This window comes from Cyanistes caeruleus, chromosome 25 (assembly GCF_971803275.1).
Source record: "Cyanistes caeruleus chromosome 25, bCyaCae1.hap1.1, whole genome shotgun sequence".
In the NCBI taxonomy this organism is placed as follows: Eukaryota; Metazoa; Chordata; class Aves; order Passeriformes; family Paridae; genus Cyanistes; species Cyanistes caeruleus.
This window is the reverse complement of record NC_141725.1, coordinates 3,757,878-3,777,243: the sequence shown is the minus strand read 5'-3', so window position 1 is coordinate 3,777,243 and position 19,366 is coordinate 3,757,878. Positions and strand designations below refer to the sequence as shown.

The window sequence follows — 19,366 nt, the reverse complement described above, 5'->3', positions numbered from 1 at the left end:
AGAAAAAAAAGGTTGAAAACAACAACAAAAAAAAACCAGCTGGAAAAACCCCAAATCCCCTGAGATCGCCACTTCCCCGAGTGAAATTAAAAATAAAGGTGGGGGAGGTCCCAGCAGCCTGGACACCCCCCCAGGGGCACCTGGGGAAGGGGGAAAAACCCTGTGCTCCAGGTGGGAACCTGAGAACGGAGATACCGAGGGGGGTGAGGGCGTTTCGGTATCGGGTTGGATTGTGTCTCACGCAGATGTGGGTGAATTTTTCTTTTTTGTTTTTTTTTTTGTGGAGGGGGGGGAAATAGTAAAAAAACAAACTGAGATTGTGAGGCTTGAAATAAATCCTCAGGTCCTTCGGGTTCTCCGTGAGCTCAGAGCATCCTGCAGCTCCGAGCATCCCCATCCTCTGGATCCTGCTTGTTTTTGGAGGAAATAAGCCCAAATTGGCTTTAAACAGTAGTTTTATGCAGGGGGAGGAATAAAAATTAGGATTTGCCGGTGGGGGAAGGAGCAGAGCTGGACCCAACCACCGATAAGTAGAGGAGAAAGGAGATTCCAACTTTTTTCCAAGCTCCCATTTTCCCTGATGAAGACTAATATATATCATTTGCATGTTAAAAGTTTGATTCTTTTTTTTTTTTTTTTTTTTTTTTGAGAATAAAATAGAAGCTATTTACAACAAAACAATCAAAAAACAACCTCTTAAAATCCTGTAGAGAGAGTGGAGTTCCCAAAACAAAGGAGGGAAAAGGATGGAAATGAATAAAATATCTCCCTATTTCCAAATCATTTTTTTTTTTTAGGATTTTTGTTTTTGTTTTTTTTTTTCTTTTTCCTTTAGAATTCCGGGGGGGTTTCGCTAGAGCTCGCGTCAGCAGGCGTCCGTGCGTCTGTCTGGAGGTAACACGAGTTAAAAAATAATAATAATTATAATAATAATAATAATAAATGTACAGTGCAAAGTGTGATGTGAGTGAGGTAAACGGTCCCGGAGCGGCGCAGCCGGACAGCCGGCGGCTCCGGCAAAACCCCCCGGGCTAAAGCTTTTCTGCCTGGAAAAGGAAAATCCAACAACACGAGAACAAGGGCAGAGTCCATCGAGACCCCGATGAGACCCTGGAGAAACCCTGGCAAGACCTCGGGCGAGACCCTTGGTGAGACCCCAGTGAGACCCAGGCGAGATCTCAATGAAACCCTGGTGAGATCCCGGTGAAATCCTGTTGAGACCCCGGAGAGAGAGACCCTGGCAAGACCTCGGGTGAGAGCCCGGTGACCCCCGGCGCGGCCCCGTCCCCCCACGGCCGCCGGTGTCGTGAGGAGCCCGAGGCTCGGGGGCGTTAAGGCGAGGCGCTGTTGGAGGTAGAGCTGGGGGGCACGGCCAGGCCGGCCGGGGCGGGGGGCACGTTCCCACCACTGCCGCTCCCCACCCCGCTGCTGCCGCTGCTCCGGCTGCTGCCGCCGTTGCCTTTGCTGTAGGCAGAGGAGGAGGAGGAGGAAGAGGAGGAGGAAGGGCCGGGCGTCTGGGCGAACAGCACACCTGGGGAGAGAGCAAAGCTGAGCCGCTGCTGCCGTGGCGGGGCAGGACCCACCCGCGGCAGCGGGGCCCGGGGGAGCCCCTCACCTGTGTAGACGATGCCGTTGATCTCCACGGACATGCTGATGCTGTTGGTGCCGTTGCTGCTGGCGGCAGCGGCGTCCGGGCGGTTCTCTGCCGGGGAGAGCCGCGTTACGGAGCCCGCCGGGGCCGGGAGCTCGGCCGGGGCGGGTGGCCTGGGCCGGCACTGACCTGGCGAGCGCGTGCCCTGGCTGTTGATGCGGATGCTCATGGGCAGCTGGGCCGTCATGGCCAGGAGGTTCTGCTGCAGCGCCCGCTGCATCAGCCGCTGCTGCTCGTCCGTCACCAGCGCCAGTTTCTTCTCCGGGGGCTCCCCTGACTCCAGCTTCTCCCGCAGCTGCTCCAGCGCCGCGGCCTGGGCGGCCGCTGCCACCTGCACCGCCGCCGCCTGCGCGGCCACCACGGGGTGCCCGGCCAGTGACACCGGGAGCCGGCTGGGCATGGAGATGGGGATGGGAGAGTCCTCCTCTGCCGGGGGAGCAGGTGTCAGGGATGGGGGCACAGGGGTAGGTGGATGCCACCACCCCAGGGTGTCCCCGGCCTCGGCACAACAGTTTGGTGCCCTACTGTCCCTCCAAAGGTCAGACATGGGTGATTGGAATCAGGGTCCCTGGGATGAGTTCTGGAGCCCATAGAGGGGAGAGGAGCATCACCCCCCTGCCCATTTCCCCCAGCTCTCTCTGTTATTCCCAGGGCCAGGAGGGGGCTCAGCTTGCAACCAGACCCCGCGGCATCCGGACCCCGCAGCAGCCCAACCCTGGAGCAGGCAGACCCCAGAACAATCATTACCTTTCTTGATCTTCTTGCCTGGCGTGATGGCCCCGCCGTTGGTGGCAGATGCCAGCCCCAGCGCCGGCACTGGCAGCTTGGGCGAGGAGAGGAGGCCGTGGGTGCCGCCGGGCGAGTAGGCGAAGAGGGAGCCGCCGAAGCCCTGCCGCCGGCCCTCCCGCCGGTTGCTGTCGATGGCCGCCTGCAGCTCGTTGGGGTTGCTCAGCCCGCGCTTCTCACACTCGTAGGGGTACAGGTACTTCATGTACCTGTGGTCGGATGGGACACAGGCGGGGATGGTGAGGGTGACGCAGTGCCTGGGCACCCCTTCCCGTGTGCCACCCCATTGCTCCCTCCCCACTGCTCCCACACCGGGCTGTGCTGAGCCCCCCTCCCCTGCACAGGGCAGAGGGACCCCCAAGGACTCGCCCCTCTCCCCTCCCCTCCGAGCCCACGCTCACTGGGTGCGCAGGGTGAAGGCCGCGCTGGTGATGGACGTGGGCAGGCTCAGCCCCTTGGTGATCTCCCGCCACAGCTTCTTGTTGATGACCTCCACCAGCCCCCCCTTCTCGGTCACCAGCGTGTACAGCATGTACAGGTCCAGCACCTGCTTGGCCATGATGGGGATCCGGTTCACGGGGGTCCCTGGGGAGCGGCGGGAGGAGAGAGCGGGTCTGGGGTGCTGCTTTCCTACCCGAAGTCGGGGCGCAGCTGCCGAGACCCCCGCGGGGCAATGGAGAGGCTAGGGGGGGCTCCTGCTCCTCCTTCCCCTTGCACCGTCCCCTTCTTCCCCCCTGGGCCCTCCCGCCGAGATCAGCCCCGAACAAAGGAAACAGAAACTCGCAGTTTCCAGCCACAGCCCCATCGCGGCCGAGCCGGTTCCTCGGGCTGAGCCAGCACCCGCAACGCGAGTTATTTATAACGGGGGCGGCACAATCCGGCTGTGAGGGTCTCCTATGAGCTGGGGGAGTCACCCCTCCAACATGAGGAGGGGGCTGGCAGCACCTGCTCCCTCATTGGGGTCCCTCCCCTCCCAGCCCTGCGGTGAGGGGGCTCTGGGGGTCCCCAAAGGATGCAGGTGGGGTGACCCCTGGGGATGCAAGTGGGGGGACCACAGGGGACACAGCCAGAGCCAGGGGAACCCTGGGGGACCCAGCCAGCAGCCCCAGCCCCGCTGTGCAGGCACACGTGCCTTCCCAGTGCACTCTGTGTGACAAAGGGCCGGAGCCAGCCCTGTGTCAGCACTTCCAGCGCTGTTTTCCACGCAGGAGCCAGACCCTCGAGCAGGAGCACGCTTGGCTTTCAGCCCTTCTCATCCCTGGCGCCCCCCTCCGTGGCCTCTCCCTGGACAGCGAGGGGCTTTGCCCCCTGGAATAACCCAGGGAATGGGCAGAGGGGGCACACAGCCAGGGGTGCTGTGTGGGGAGGGGCTGCAGGTCTGGGTGCCGTGGGTGAAGGGAGGGGGGGCCGCAGGCACTGGATCCAGCCCAGCAGGTTTGACCCTGTTGTGCTGAGGGGTTAAAGATTAACCAGCAGCTCAGCCGGAGCCGTGACCTCGGGGCACTAACGAGGGGCAAGGAAATGAACCCCAGGCCCTGGCGGGGATGTGGGGGACGCAAGGTGGGTGTGGTGGAGCAGGGTGGGCACAGAGTGGGCATGGGGACACAGGGTGAGAGCGCAGCTGGGGACTCACCTCGCTTCTGCATGAAGCTGAAGAGGTCATCCAGGAACTCCTTCCTCCTGGGGTCACCATCCAGCTCGTACAGCTGCATAAGGAGAACAGAGAGATGCTCAAAAACCCCCTTAACCCGTGTGTCCCCCCACCTGAGACCCCCGGTTCCACTGCAGCAGCCGTGTGGCTCAAAGGACACCAAATGGCTCACGGGGGTCCCTGCATGGGTCGAGGTGGCTCCTGCAGCTTGGGCTGACCTTTGCCTGTGCCCCACTGTTCCGTTCTCTGCCCGCCCTGCTCGGAGCTCAGCTCCGGGATGCCGGTGCTGGGATCATGGCCAGAGTGGCTCCCAGGCTGCCAGCACCGTGCTCGGCCCCGGCTCCTCCCGGGAAAGCTGATCCCAGTTATTTTTAGCATCCACTGCCTGCTCAGCACAGCAACGCTTCAGCACGGTCCCTCCACGCTTGGGGTGCCACAGAGAGCCATGGCCGGGAGCCAGCACCTCATGTGCCTTGACGTGAGCTTGTGTGCCATGGCCCTGCAGGGACAGAGCTGGGCCAGGCTCTGACACGCTGCACCTCAATCACCAGCTCTGCTTGGGGCACCTCCAGCCAGGACCCCCAGCCCGCCAGCCCGGCACATTCCTGCCTGATTTATGGTGCAGGATCGGCCGGTTGGAGCGCCCGGCACGCCGGAGGCACACACCACGCCACGCCACGCGGCCTCTCCCGGAGCCCAGCGCTGTTCCTGCCTGGAGGCTGGTGGATAATCCCCCCCCATCCCGGGAAGGGTGTTGGGGCAGAGGCTGTGGGGGCAGGACACCAACAGGGGTGGCCACCACAGCTCTGCTTTTCTCAATGACAGCTCTGAACAACTGCCAGTGGGGCCGGGAGGGGCCTATAAATACCCCTCCATAATACACCAGGCACGCACCGTGGGGCCACCGCTGCCCGTCACTGGGTCACCCATGTGCCCACTCCCCCCATGGCTACGCCCTGTGGCACCAGGACCCTGGGCAGGTGGATGGGTGTGGGCATCGTCCTGGCTGTGAGTGAGGGGCTTGAGCCCCCTCCTCCTGCAGCCCTGCAGGGAGGATCCGGATCCCGCAGGGCTGGACTCGCCCGCTGGCGCCGATCAAAGGGATCAATGGGGCCGCATGATAAGCAAGGCCATAAACCCCCTTAGTTCCCCTGGGAAACTTGGCAGGCTCGACCAGCCCCTTGCACACCCCCAGGGCAAGGGCAGGAGTCACCAGCAACACCGGCAGAGACCCTCAAAGCCCCTCTCCCACCCCAGAGCTCCAGCAAGGGGTCTGGTGTGGGGGGAGTGAGCCAGGGCACAGCACCACTGCCGTGATTTTTGGGGCTGAGCTGCACCAGGCTACTTGTGCCAGCTGAGGGATGTTGGGCTGGTGCCAATCCAGCCTCCCCCGTTTCCTTGAGCAGGAAAGCCACACACAGAGAAAGGGCTTCCCCGGCACCCGATCCTGTGGGGTGTGGAGCCATCCTGGGGAAGTGCCAAACACGCTGGTTCATCTGCCAAGACCCTTGGGGTCATGATCCCCACCCCCCTTCCATGACTCAGTCCCGAGGGGAAGGACACGTTTAAGAGGATGAAAGAAAATTAACCGTCAGCTGAGGAGAGCGTGGCCGGCCAGGACAGGGGGATTAGTAGCTGCGGCGGGCAGCTGCCCTGTGTGCTGGCCTTCCACCGGCCCCAGTGGTCCCAAGCCATGCTCAGCTGGCTGCAGCCACTCTCTGACCCCTGCCCAACTGGGATGAATTCATGGGGGTCCCCAGGGATGGTGGGCAGAGGGATCCCCGTTCTTGCCCGGTGACCTCACAGCCCAGCCGACACACCCGCCACGGCTGCCGGGCAAAGGATGTTGCACAAGCTGCTGCTGACAGTTACTGGCAAGACTTCGACAGCTTTGCTGCTCACTGACCACTGCAGTGCCAAGCAGAGAAACAGGCTCCCCTTGGGACCCCCCAAACCCTGGTTTAGCTCTGCCACTGCCAGCAGAACCAACTGCCAGCGATGGGCACCTGCCCAAGGCGCTCATCCAGCAGCACTGTGGGGCAAGGACGTGCCCAGCCATGGCCGGGATGTGCCCGGTGTGCGCTGTGGTGTGTGACAGAGTGGCATTTGCCAAGCTGCCCCTGTCCTCCCTTACCAGCCCCGTTCCCCCTCGCCCCCTCGCACAGGCAAGATACGGAAGGGGACAGAGACGAGTGACTCCCAGCAGCCCCTCGCAGGATTTCCTTGCATTGACGCCATCCGCAGCCAACGGCAAAGCAGCCGGCGCCCCGTGAGCCCCAACGGCAGCGCAGGACAGCTGGGACAGCGGGGCTCACAATGCAAATTGAGGAACAGAAACCTTCTGGTTTCTGCAGCATGCGAAACCCAGCGCGCAGCTGAGCTTGGCACAGGCTGGCAGCTGCTGGCACTGCTGCACCGAAATCAGCAGGTGCTGAGTCTTTTGCCTGCTTGGTGCTGATCCCTGCCTGTGCCCTGCCTCCTGCTCTCGGTCCTGGCTTCTGCTCAGCTCAAAGGCAGCTCCTCGCAGGGACATGCAGCGTCTCGGTGCAAAGGTACCGGCGGGCAGGAGCCGCAGGCAAGGCCACCCTGTGCCGCTGAGTCAATACATTTATGTTTTGTAATTAGGGAAGTGGAAACGACTTAATCCATAACGCAGCTGCCCCAGGAATATCCTCTTACCGTGGGGTCCCCCACGGCAGAGCGCGGTGCCAGGGGATGCTGCGGCACAGCCACCCCAGCCTGGCTGGGGGCACCAGGAGATGCCCCCCACCTCTCTGAGAGTCCCCTGGGCTGGGGGATCTGCCTCCACGCACCCTGCGCTCCCAGTGCTGACCCTCCCCAGGGCGAATGCTTGATGCCAGCGGCACGACTGGCTCTGGCCACACTGTCCAGCCCACCTGGCCGCAGTGCAGCCCCCTTGGCCCCGGCCCCCGGCCGGCTGAGGACACGGAGCCAGATGGCCGTTGCCAGCAGATCTATAATTAAGTGGAGGAGGAATTAGGCAGGCGGTGGGCGGGTGGCCCTGACCCCGGCCCAGCGCCCCGGCAGGATGCCGGCCCGGCGTTTGGTGTGGATGACCGGATTAATGTTTCAAACCAGATTACAGGAAAATCCCAAGCCGCTGGCTTTCAAAGGGCGGGCGGGAGGCGGCCCCTGGGCAATGCCAGGAATGCGGGAGAGCCCTCGGCACGGGCGCGGTGCGTGCCGGGGGTCCGACCTCCCCCCCGAGCTGGGGCAAGGGGGGCAATTACGAGGAGGAGGGGAAGCGCCATTTCACAAGGCTCCGGGAATGCCGGGGGTCATGCTGGTGCCAGGCAAATCTCCCCTTTGGCAGGCCCTTGTCTGCCCCATGAGGTGTCTGTGTCCCTGCATCCCACGCCCGAGTTAAAAACACCTCCCCTTTCCCCCCCCCCCCCCCGCTTGGTTCCGGGTTTTCAGGCCTCGGGGATTAATTTTCAAGTTTCTTTTCCATCGCCAGGAAGTGGCAACACTCTCGGTTTTCCTCCTTCTCTCCAAAACCGGTTTGGGACGTGCACACCGTGACGTGAGCCGGGACTGGGGACAGACCCGAGGGCCACTGCAGCAGGGCTGGGGGCTGGTGGCAACCTCCACCTTCCAGGGGCTAAACTCTCCCAAATTCCTGTATTTAAGGAAAAAAAAACCACAATGCAGGCAGCGGCGGGGAGAGCCCACCCTGTCTCGGCAGGTAGCAGGACCAGGCTGAGGGGCTGCTTCTCTCCTTTTCTTGCCTTCCTTCCTCTGGCAGCCCCCCGGGACGCATCCCTTTGTCCAGCGGGCAGCCGAGGGGCCACGCCGGGCTGGGGAAGAGCCCGCGCACACTAACCACTTCTTTAACGAAGAATAAACACATTTATGGCGTGTTTCCCGTCCCACTCCCAGCCCATACACAGCCTCTGGCACGCCGGGACCCGCAGTGGGGTAGGAGAGGGCACTTGTTCAGAAAAAGAAAGTTATTTGTAAAAACCAGCACCAAGGATTGGCGAGGGACGCAGAGTTTTGGGGATGTGATTTCCCGTAAGGCGATGGCTGGGTCAGGGCTGGGGGTGCCCGAGGCTGCAGCCCCTCTCCAGGCACAGCCCCCCCGGTGTGGGGTGCGGGGTTTGCTGGGGCCAGTCCCTCCCTGGGGAAGGGCAAAGGGAGCGTCCAGCCCCGGAGCAGATTCCTACACAGATAAAGCGCTCGGCTTAGGTACAGGTCACCCCTGGCTGTCCCCATCCCTAATCCCCTGCGAGCCCCCCCAGGGCACAGCCCCTTGTGCGAAGGGGCTGCTGGGGGCAGGGATGCGTGTGCCCCCTCCCCAGAAATCTCCCAGCACCTTTGCTGGTGGGGGATGTGCTGGTGGAGCCTCGCCCACATGGCCAGGGCCGGCGGTGACTCCACTGACCGGCCCGGCGGGATTCCTGCCGCCGGAGCATGGCTGGGCTGGGGGCCGCTTCCGCGGGGGCAGCTGGGGAGGGGGCCCGGCAGCTTCCGTCGGCACCATTGTTCACACCAGTTCCCAGCATTGTCCCCTCCACGGGGGACACGGCCCGAGCGCAGGTGCCTCTTTGCACCGCTGCCTCCTCCTCCTCGGGCCAGGGGACGCGGTGGGCAAAGGATCCACCCAGTGACAAACCCAGTCCCGATCCCCCTCCATCGGCCCGGCGGTCTGGGGGCTCCCGAGACCAGCCGCTGCCCACCTCCTCCCCACACAGGCTGGGGGAAGGAGCCATGCGGGTGACCCTGGGGGTACGCGGGCGGTGTCACGGCACGGCGGTGTGTGTCCCCCGAGCGGCGGAGGGGACGCTGAATGGGCGAATTAGTCAGCATTTAACCTCCCTGACCCCCCCATTGTCCGTGCGCTGTCGGCCGCCCTCCCCAGCGCGGCTGTGCCCAGCCAGCCGGCAGCTCCCGGGAGCCGTGGCCCGGCGGCTCCGGGACGCTGCCGCTCGCTGCCTGCCCGAGGAGGAGGAAGCGATTCCTGCTGCCGTGGCGTTTCCAAAGGCAGCTCGCTGCTGGCTGGCAGCGTGCCAGGCTATGGCTGGAATCAAAGCTGGTTCCGTGTCTGAATGAGGACGTGTGGCACAGGCTGGTGAGGGGTCACCGAGGGGGGAACTGGGGTGCTGGGGCTGTTCCCTCGGTCAGGCCAGCCCGGCAGCGGCGGCTCGCCCGGCCCTTGCCGTGTGCGTGCTGCTGCACGCCCTTGACACATGCTTGCTATCACACTGGACCTTGTACAAACATTAATCCAGTGGAGCCAGGAGCTGTTGAGAAAGCTCGTCTGAGGAAGGACACCAGGCTAGCTCCTGCCACCAGGCAGACCCAGGGAGGGCAGCTGAGAACAAGCTATGCAGCACTGAGCTGGGGAAATGTGGCCAGGGCAGCCAACTCAAACTCTTGGGGTACCTGGCGAGCCCCCAACTTGGGCTGTCCCTCCTGTGTGACTCCCAAACCTCCCAGGGTGAAGCTCCTGAGGGCTGGAGGGCCAAGACCCTCAAGGACCTGACCCGGGTGCGGTGGCAGCAGCAGCGAGGCCTGGAAGCCAAGACGGGGGTTTAAATTCCACCATATGTAAATGATCGTCTTAGAAGGGGATCGCGGTAAGCCCTGGCAGATGAGTCACCGGGGCTTCCACCGCCCGCTGGGATTTGGCTAATTGCAAATCTGTTCCTGAAATGCGAGGTCCTGCACCTCTGCCCTCCGTCGGCACCGTGGTGGGGGTCCCAGGGGTCCCGTGGGGAGGGCCAGGGTGCACAGAACGCCTGGGAACTCCACCACAAAGCCGCTGCAGGAGCTGGAAGAGGTCCAGCAGCCGCAGATGGGGTTGACAGGAGCCAGCTGTGGGCTGTCAGCCCCGGGAACCATCACCCCTGAGCTATTCTAGCATTGCCAAAACCTCATGGTTTCCTCGCACTGAGAGGAGGGGGTGGTGGTGGGCACTGTGATGGCACCGGAGTGACAGACCCCATCCCACTGTGGCACCCGAGCAGGTGGCAGCGTGGGACAGCACGTCCCAGGTGCTGGAATCTCCAAAATCAGGCACCAGTGCCCAAGTTGGATGCTCCACAGGGGATGTGGGCAGGTGGGGAAATGGAGGCAAGAGCTGAAGCCCTTTGCTGAAGGGGTTTCAGGCTGGGACCTGCCTGGGTGCTCCCACTGCCACCTGTACCAGGGTGAGACCCCAAGCCAGCTGCTGTGGGGGGACAGGGAAGCCCTTTCCCAAAAACGGTTGCCACAGAAGTGACACGGCCACATCCTCCCCGTGGGTGGCAGGGGAGCAGGGGACTCTCCTGAGGGGTGAGCCCCGGCCTGCAGCAGCCCCAGCGCAAGGGTGGATTATCCCGAGCTCCAGCCAGAGCGGGAACCCAGGCACAGGCAGATTAAGTGACCCACGGGAAGGGTCAGGGAGCGGGTCAGATGCACCCTGAGCCCCCAGCCTGGCTGCCCCAGGGGCTCAGAGCAAGGGGGCCCCCCAGCCCCAAACCACCCCCGCCCTGGCCCCTGATTGCAGCATGTCCGGCTGGGCCCTGGGACCAGCTGCCATTTCTCCTGCGGTTTGGGCCAGAAATAGGGTGATGGAGCAACGCTGCCCTTGCCCAATGCTGCGGTGGGGGCGGGGGGCTCTGCTGACAAAGGCCCCGCTCCCTGCGCCGCTCTTTTCTTTTCTTTTTTTTTTCCCTTTTAAATAAACCCTGTTAGTTCAGCTGTGCCGAGAGGGGAGGCGGCCGCCACCTCCGCAGCCCTTGAGTCAGCCCGGGGGGCTGGGGCGTGGAGGGAACAGGGGTGGGGGGGGCCAGGGGTGGGGGGAACTGAGGCTCTGGGGGGGTCAAGGCATGGGGGAAATGGGGCTTTGGGGGGGACATCACCAGGTGATGCCCAGGCTGCGGGGAGCCAGCCCAGCTCCCAAGACAAGGGGTGTCAGGGGCACGGTCCAGCTGGGTGAAGGTCCTGGCTGAGCACCTGGAGCAGGATGGATGTGTCCCCTCAACCTCGTTAATCATCCCGGGTCCTGTTTGGAGAAATGGTTTCACGGGTGCCCAGATGCCGGGACCAGCACCTGTGAGCACCCAGGCGTCTGGCTGGGGGAGGCACTCGGCGGCTAAGCCGCTCTCGCCGAGAAGTCCCTGACCTCTGGCCAGGGATCTGGTGGGATTACAGCCCCGGGAATGCTCCCTGAGCACTATGAGCCAATTACTGTGCCGGATCCCTGGCTGGGAGCACCCCTCGGCAGGCTGGGCAGTGGTGCAGGGTGAGAGGGACAATGGCTGTGTGGGGTGAGGACGCAGCTCTTCCTGGGAGAGGTCCACTGGTGACTCCCCCACTGCGCCCAAAGTCCTGTCCTGCTCAGGTCCCCTCTTGCCTGCGTTATCTGCTGCTGGCCTGGCCAGGCACCGCAATCACCTCCCCGGCACAGCAGCGCCCAACCGGGGGCCCCAGGGCACTCCCCCTTATCTGGAAGCCAAACTGCCTCTGGGTGGGGGGCAGTGGCCCCCGGCCGTGTGATGACACTCGGGTCCCCCCTCCCCGCACAGGGGCCCCCTCACCCTCCCCGGGGGCGGCTCATCCGCTCGGCTGGCTAATGCAATAAAGCTCTAATCAATATTTTAAAGAAAGTAAATGGACCCTCCCGCCCTCGTTAAGAGGCCACGGGGCCCCTGCTCAGGCCCCACGCCCCCAGCTGGCTTTGGGCTTTGAAAAGGAGAATAATCCACGGGAGAAAGGGGTTCAGAGGGGATCCCCCATGCTTTAACCAGCTCCTGGGGATTCAGAGGAGGTATGTGTGGGCTCTCTGCTCCTCCAGATCCTCCTGGAAAATCCCAGCTCTGCCAGCCATGTGCGTGGGGCTGGTCTGGGTGGAGGGGGGGGTCCGGTTTCACCCACCCCCGCAGCCCTGCCGAGGTCGCCGAGTTGCTTTCGGTTTATTTTTCCCTCACCACTGCACTTTGAAACGCCGTATCTCGGGGTGCGCTGCACCACGCGAGATAAGGGCTGAGGTTTTTGCGCCCGTGTGCCACCAGCATGGCTCAGATGTCCCCAACACAAGAAACCTCCTGCCCCATTAAAGCACCAGCAGCCCCCAAAACCCCCCCAGCCGGCACAGCCTCCCACTGGCACTGTGCTGACTCTTTAAATCCTTCCTGAGGCAGAAATTGGGGGTTAAACATCAGTCTGAGGCAGCCACTGCAGGACATCCCAAAAGGGAGCACCCAAAATGGAGAACCCCAGAGGGAGAGTGGTGGCTGCTGCAGCCAGATGAACACAGGGAGATGGATTCCTCCAGTTCCTGTGATGTGGGAAGGGGTGCAGGGTGCCCACGCCTGAGGGAGCACCAGCAGCACAGGACGCTCCAAAAGAGGTAGAGACCAGAAACTCCAGCTCCAGGCGCTGCCACTACACCAGGAGCTCCCACTCCCGGTATTAGCGGGGAGCAGTAATAGCAATAACGAAACAGAAAGGTCAGAGGAGGTATCTTGGGGGGGGAAGCAGCAGCAGCAGAACCCCCACAGTGCTGGGGGCACAGAACTCAGAGCAGTTTTATCCCCAGCAGCCCCTTGCTGGCAGGAGCTTGCTGGATTTTTACCCATTTCCCATGGGGAGCCTCTTCCCACCCAGAAAATTGCCCCTTTCCCCCCCAGCCCGAGGAGCCACGGTGCCCTCGGTAAGCGCTGCCCCCGAGTTCCCGTTGTGCTGGGGGCTCCTTTGTTCTGCTGCCCGCGCCGGCAGCGCCTGGGTCAGGCAGAGCTGACCTCTGCCTGTGCAGTAGCCGTCCCTGGGGATGGGGAGGTGCCACGCGCCGGCTCCCTAACCTCCCTCACCTCCATAACTCTTCCTCACGCCCTCCCCTTCCTCCTCCCTTGAACTGGGCCCCCTCCTCCTCCCTCCGGCCCCCCACGGCTCAGCCGAGCACCAGTTCACAGGAATCTGTCCCAGATGGGTCAATAAAACCTGGCAGTGGAGGATGGGGGCAGCCCCCGGCTGCCGGGGTTTGGGTGTGGAGACCCGCACAGGGCTTGCGTGGCGGCACTGCCTGGTGAGGACTGTGTTTTCAAGGACAGAGACCCACGGGCCAAGGATGCAGCAGCACAACCAGAGCTGAATCCAGACTGGATCCAAACTCCCAGCAGAAAGAGCTGCACAGCTGGGGAAGCATCAGAGCTGGTGAGAGAGCAGGGGTCCTGCTGGTGCCAAGGAGCTCCTTGGGCCCCAAAAGAGCCCATTCCTCACAGAGCAGGCAGTCAGAACACTGGCACAACCACGCACAGCACCACGTCCCTGCCGGCTCACCCACGCAGGGACCCTGCTGTGGTCGGGCATCCCGGAGCTGCCGGGGCTCCCCCTAAGGCGCCTCCACCCCAGCAAGGAGTGGGGATAGGGTACGGCATCCCCTGCCCCGTGCTGCCCTCGCTGTTTACATTCCTGCTGCTCCTTCCCAGGCCGCGCCAGCTGGGCTGGGATGGAGCCCAGCGGCACGCGCTGGAGGCCAGCCAGGAGGAGCTCCCGGCCAGCACCGGCTGCGCCAGCAACCCCCTGGCCCCGGTCCAGCGGCCGCGATCCAAGCGCGGTCGCGCGGGCTGACGTGCCAGGGAAAGCCTCTCCGGGCCCAGCGTGTCGCCTCCTCCGCCCACGGAGGCTTTCCAACCCCCTCCGGCTGCTTCCACCGTTCACCACCGAGCCGGGCTCTTCCCGGTGACTCCGGGAAGTGACATGGAGGGAGAGGGGATGCTCAGGGAGACGGGGCACAGCTTGGGGGGCAGAGGAAGTGCTGGGAATGGGGCTGGTGTTCCCAAGTGCCGTGGCTGCGACAGGGGACCTGGCAGAGGCTACGGCCTGGACCACGGCGCTGACATGCTGACAAACAGGAAGATCAGAGCTGCGGTATTGAAAAGCCTTTTCACAGCTACGACTTCATGGCCCTGGCCCCTCGCTCCCCAGCAGCAGGAAGCACAAGAGAGAGAAACCACAAGAAGAGAAGGTGGCTTGGGTGCAGCGGCATGAGGGATGCACAGGAGCATCCTTCCATCCCTACAGCTGGACAGGAGCGTTCCTCTGTCACCACAGCTGGGCAGTGCCAGGATGGCCACATGCTCCGTGCTTGCTGGTGCTCCCTCTGCCAGCCCTGTTCTGAGCCTGGGCACATCCCGGCAGCCCCTTGCCCCATTTCGGAAGGGATGCGACAGCCTCCTGAAGGAGAAGGGGCAGAGGTGGTCGCATCCCTCCTGAAAAGCCACCATGCCCTGGCCACTCCATCTGGGTCCCATCTGCTGCTGCTGGTCTTTCCCCTTCCCCCAGCCCTAAACTCCGATGTATTTAAGCACACATCAAAAGTGCCGAGTGGCCCCTGGGGAGCCCTGGCTGCAGCACGTTTTCTTCTATCAGTGAGAGCGGACTGCAGCCAGCTCTGGCGCTGGGAGAGTGGGAACACGCTGGCCTCGTTGTCTGACCCCCACCAAGCATCCATGGGGCTGGAACTGTCCTGCCAGGCATCACCTCCGTAGTGACAGTGATGAGAGACAGGTCCCCATGAAAAATGGCTTTGGGAGAGTGGAGAAGAGACTCGTCAGATTTGCAAGTTTGGGGTGATTTTTTCAAAATTTTCAGCAAGAATCCTGCCGGATCCCTGTGGCATACCCAATCATGCTGTCTGCCTGGACAACCCAGACACAGGATCCACTCAGAGTCCCCCAACCAGGGAGGGGGAGAGACTGAGGCCAGCAGTAAAACCCCAGAGAAATCCCATGCATTCCTAATGACAACAGCAGCTGGATCCGAGGAGAGCACTGCTGGAGGCAGCACTGTTGGAGACATCTCCCCACGCTCGCGAGGACACTCAAAGCAGGGAGAGGGAACGCACGGCAGGGACGCGTGTCTGGGTGGGCACATACCTGCTTGAACTGCTCCTCGTAGGTCCAGTCACCATGGTCAGGTGCCGGTGGCGGGGGCTGAGCATGGCCCAGGCCGGGGGGCAGCCGTTCCTGTCCCCCTGGCAGCCGTGGTGGCTCCCCCCGGTAGTGCTGGGGTGCTGGGGGCTTGCGGAGCAGCAGGGATCCCGCGCCTGCCCGCACCGCCTCTGCTGAGCTGAGCCCTTCCTCTCCCATGTCTTCTTCTTCCTCATAGTCTTCCTCCTCCTCCTCCTCTTCTTCTTCCTCTTCCTCCTCACCCAGGTCTTCTTCAAACTCATCTTCATCCCATTTGCCCTTTCTGGAACCAGGGGGAGAGGAGAGGTTTGGTCCCACACTGGTTCCCAAGGCCCATCCCTCTCTCCTCCCTGCCCCACAGGCCCTCCCCAGCTGCGGGGCTGGGAGCACCCACCCAGCACACAGTGGAGCCCGGTACAGCCCATTGGTGGGGGAAACTCTGCGGGAACGGCCGGCCCTGGCATCCCAGGAGCAGCTCCATCAGAGAGCTCTGCCAGATGCTCCTGGCCTGGCCCTGCCCTGACAGGATGCGTGCTGGAGGCAGCCAAGGGTCCTGCATAATTTAATACCAGCCCAGGGTCCTCTGTCACAGCCAAACGTGGCTGCTGGGCAGAGATGGGACGTTGTGGCAACCCAGCACGAGGAATCACAGCCACAGAGCCGAGACACTGCTCCGAGCATCTCCTGCTCTGAAAAATCCCAGTAGCTCTAATCCACAACCCGCTCCAAGCCACGGGACCCCCGCAGCCTCCCCAGCACGCTGTGCCCAAACCCACCTGTGTTGTGCCACTTCCCTGCCCCTTCCCCAAACCCATGAGAACTGCCCGAGTACACTCACAGGTCCTCCTCCTCCTCGGAGCCCATCTCCTGCTGGTACCCGCCACCATCTTCCTCCTCCTCACCACGCTCCTCCTCTTCCTCCTCCTCGGAGGCCTGGCTCTCATCCGACAGGCCCGGGCTGGGCGAGTGGCTGAGGCCAGCGGCGGCCGCCCGCATGGCAGCCAGGGCAGCCATCTGTGCCCGCTGGATGTGCGCGCTCTCAGGCTCCGCTCCCTCCTCCGAGGGCACCGGGGCTGGATCCTGCCCACGGCCCCGGGCCGGGGTGCTGGCAGGGGGCTGCCCCGGGGGCTGCGAGGGCTGCGCCGGGGGGGATGTGGAGCGTGGTGGCGGCTGCTGCTGCTCCTGCTGCCGCGCTTCCAGCGCCTGCTGCAGCCGTGCACGCTGCTGCCGCTGCAGGTTCTCCATCACCGCCTGCAGCTTCATGGCTCTGCCGGCGGGTGGGGGGTCCCCGGGGGGGCGGGGGGCGATGCACCCAGGGGGCAGTGCCCGGGGGGCAGCGCCCGGCAGGCTGCCGCGCTCCAGCGGGGCTGGGGGCCAAAGCTGGGCAGTGCCGGGGGAGGGCAGCCCTGGAGGGGGCTGCCGAGGGGTGAGGGCAGTGCCGTCGGGGTGTCAGGGCAGGAAATGACACCTGGTCAGGAAAGAGGAACGTGCCCCTTGACCCCGCTCAGGCTTGGCCCGACGTCTCCTTGGCTTGAGGGCTACGGCGTGTCGCAGGCTCGGTGCTGCTTGTTGGGATTGGGGTGCTGCTGTTGTCGGGGCGAGTGTCCCAGGCAGGCTCCAGAACTCCTCCTCGGGCTCAGCAGGCAGCAGCTGCAGCACGGTGCATCACCCCTTTCCTTGCAGACCTGGCACTTTTGGGGGGTGGCAGCCTCAGAGTCCCCTGCTCACGGCCAGTGTCTCTAATCCTCAGCCGGGTCAGTGTCCGGCAGGCGTCGGCGCAAACCTGTGGGAGAAGTAGAGCAGAGGGTCAGTGGAACTGTGGGCAGGAGCTGGTGAGCAGGAAGGAGTTAAAGACAGCGCAGGAGCCTCATTAATCTCGAGCTAATGAGATAGGGCGGCCGGGCCTGCTGCTGGAGGGGGAAGGGGCCTGCCAGACCCGATAGCCCTGCCCGGCCCTGCAGGCAGCGGATACCGGTGGACCCGCACCCGCAGATAACAGACCTGGGGAGAGACGTCCACCGGGACCCCCACAGGGGACAAGGCACATCCCCACCGGGGACATACGGCACGGGGAGGGACCACTGAGCCCATCGTGATGGCACTGGGGTGTGGGCAGCACTGGGGGTCTGCATGGCACAGTGGAGGGGCCCCAAAGCACCCCGGGGTAGATCCCAGGGGATGGACAGGCAGAGCCTTGAAACCCTGGCAAACAGGCTCTGCCAACCGCCCCCAGAGCCCCTTGTTCCCCTTCCCTGGGGGCTGGGGGCCTTCCGAGGTAACGTGAGGCTGCAAGCAACTCATCTCTGCTTTGCCCCACTAGAGAACACCGAGGGGATCAGCACATTACGGCTGGGCCCTGCAGAACCCCCATGCCCCAGCAGCCTGGGCTGGACCCCTTCTATCCCTGATGTCCCAAGCCCTGAGGTGGCCAGCAGCCACAGAGGCCGGCCAGCTCCCAGCTGTGAGCTCGCCTGCGCTGAGGGCAGGGAAGGAGCTCACCGCAGCACCGCGGTGGTGCCGTGTACAGACAAACCCGGTTTCAGCTGCCCGCACACGCCAGGACCCTCCCGGGGACTGAGCGTGGGGCCGGGCCCAGGGGATGGCAGCCACGCCACCATCCCGCGCGTTCTGGAAAGAGGAACCTGCTGCCAGTGTGGGCTGGGGCCGCGGACGATCGGGCGGGAGCCGCTTCCCCCACGCCTCGCCGCGGCTGCATCTGCTCCCGGCCCGGCCGGGCTCACGCTACGGACGGACACGTCGCCACCGCCTCCACCGGGAACCGGCAGAGGCGCGGCACAAGCGGGCCAGCACTGCCCGTGCCTCAGTTTCCTCTCCTCTGCCCTGTTCATCGCCGTCTCGCCCCCACGGAGGAGAAATCCCGGCAGAGCCGCTCCCCGTCCCGGAGCAGCCGCTCAGCCGCCGTGGCCGCGCTCCTGCCCCCGGCACCGCACCTGAACCCCGACCCCTGCGCCGTCCACGAGCGAACCGGAGCGAGACCGAGCCGGGCACGTGCTCCTCGCCGCCGCCGTGGCTCTGCCTGGCCACGACTCCCCGAGTGAGCCGGTGCCAGCACCAGGTGCGGAGCTCGGGCACCGCGGGCCGTGGCAGCGCCGGAGCCACGCCGCCACTTCTCCACAGCGAAACCGGAGTGCTGAGGCCACAGCCAGGGCCCCGTGGCACCCCGGCCCGGCGGCCACGGTGACCTTGAGCAGTGCCCCTTTGTCCCTCCGGCCGCTCGGGGCCGCGGGGCCCGGTGCGCCCCCGCCGTGGGGCGGTGACGGGGGTCCCGAGAGGGATTCGGGGCGGCGTCACCCGCGTCCCCGGGGCAGGTGCTCGGGAGCGACAGCGGCTAAAAATAGGCAGCGGGGGTGTGACGGACGGGCCTTTGTGCCACCGACACCGGGGCTGGGCTGGCCGCGGCCGGACACCCCCAGGCGGGCTCCCGGCACTGCCGGGAAGGGCTCCGGGGGTATCGCGGGGGCTGAATGAGGAAGAAGAGCAGGACAGGCAGGCCGGGCCCGGTGGGTGCCGTCCCCGGGGACGGACGGGGCTGGGGAACCCCAGGCGGACAGAAGTCCCGTCCCCGAAACCGAGCCCAGCCCCGCTCCCGGCGGCACGTGGCACCGGCGGCCCTCAGTTCTAAGAACCGGGCACGGAGGCGGCGGGGCCCGAATGGGCCCTGGTCCCGCGAACGGGGGGAAACGGCCGCCCCCGACGTGGAGAGGCGAGCCCGGCCTGGCCCATCCACCGTCCGGACCCCGGGAGACCGCGGGCCTGGGGGGGGGGGGGCACAGGGCGGGGCCACGGGGCTCTGCCCGGCCCGGACAGCAGCGCCCGGGGAGAACGGAGAGTCAAGGCCGGGAACGGCCGCGGGGGAGGAACCCCAGCCCCGCGTGGGGGAGGCGGCCGGTAAGCGGCCGCGAGGAGAGGGGGCGCCGCGCTCCCGCCCAGCACCGGCAGCAAAGGGCTCAGCCCACCTCGGAGAGGCGGCCGGTCCTGGGCTCCGGTCCCCGGCCCCGGTCCCGCCCAGCCCCCGACTCCCGGTCCCGGGCACGGCCGCGGAGAGGGTCCCGTTCTCGGTGTCGATCCCATCCGCGGGACCGGTGCGGCGGCGCGTCCCCCTTACCCGGTGCAGGCCGTGCGCCGCGAAGCCGCATAGCAGCCGCGGCCGCCCGGGGTCGGGCTCGGCGGGGCCGGTGCGCGCGGGGCCCGCGGCGCTGCTCTCCCCGCGGGCGGGCGGGCGGCGGGCGGGCGGCGGGACCCGGCTCCGCCCCGCGCGGCCCCGCCCCGCGCTCTCATTGGCCCGCCGAGCGCAGAGCGCCCCGCCCCTCCCCGCCCCGCGTTCTCATTGGCCCGGCGTCC

The 19,366-nt window shown here is 64.8% G+C and overlaps 1 protein-coding gene across 2 annotated transcripts; it reads right to left on the bottom strand.

Moving 5' to 3' along the window:
• Positions 1 to 600: 600 nt before the first annotated feature.
• Positions 601 to 19,235, bottom strand: ARID3A (AT-rich interaction domain 3A). 2 transcript variants are annotated; one of them, XM_086862570.1, is made up of 9 exons: positions 19,131 to 19,235; positions 15,843 to 16,787; positions 14,972 to 15,287; positions 4,071 to 4,143; positions 2,839 to 3,022; positions 2,399 to 2,646; positions 1,781 to 2,077; positions 1,616 to 1,702; positions 601 to 1,531 (listed from the first exon to the last, which is right to left on the bottom strand). In XM_086862570.1, exons 2-9 carry the CDS (start codon positions 16,265 to 16,267, stop codon positions 1,332 to 1,334), a joined length of 1,830 nt encoding a protein of 609 aa, XP_086718696.1. In that variant the 5' UTR covers positions 16,268 to 16,787; positions 19,131 to 19,235; the 3' UTR covers positions 601 to 1,331. The 2 variants fall into 2 exon arrangements, with proteins under 2 accessions (XP_086718696.1, XP_086718695.1); XM_086862569.1 differs by having other exon boundaries at positions 790 to 1,531; positions 1,616 to 2,077.
• Positions 19,236 to 19,366: the final 131 nt, after the last annotated feature.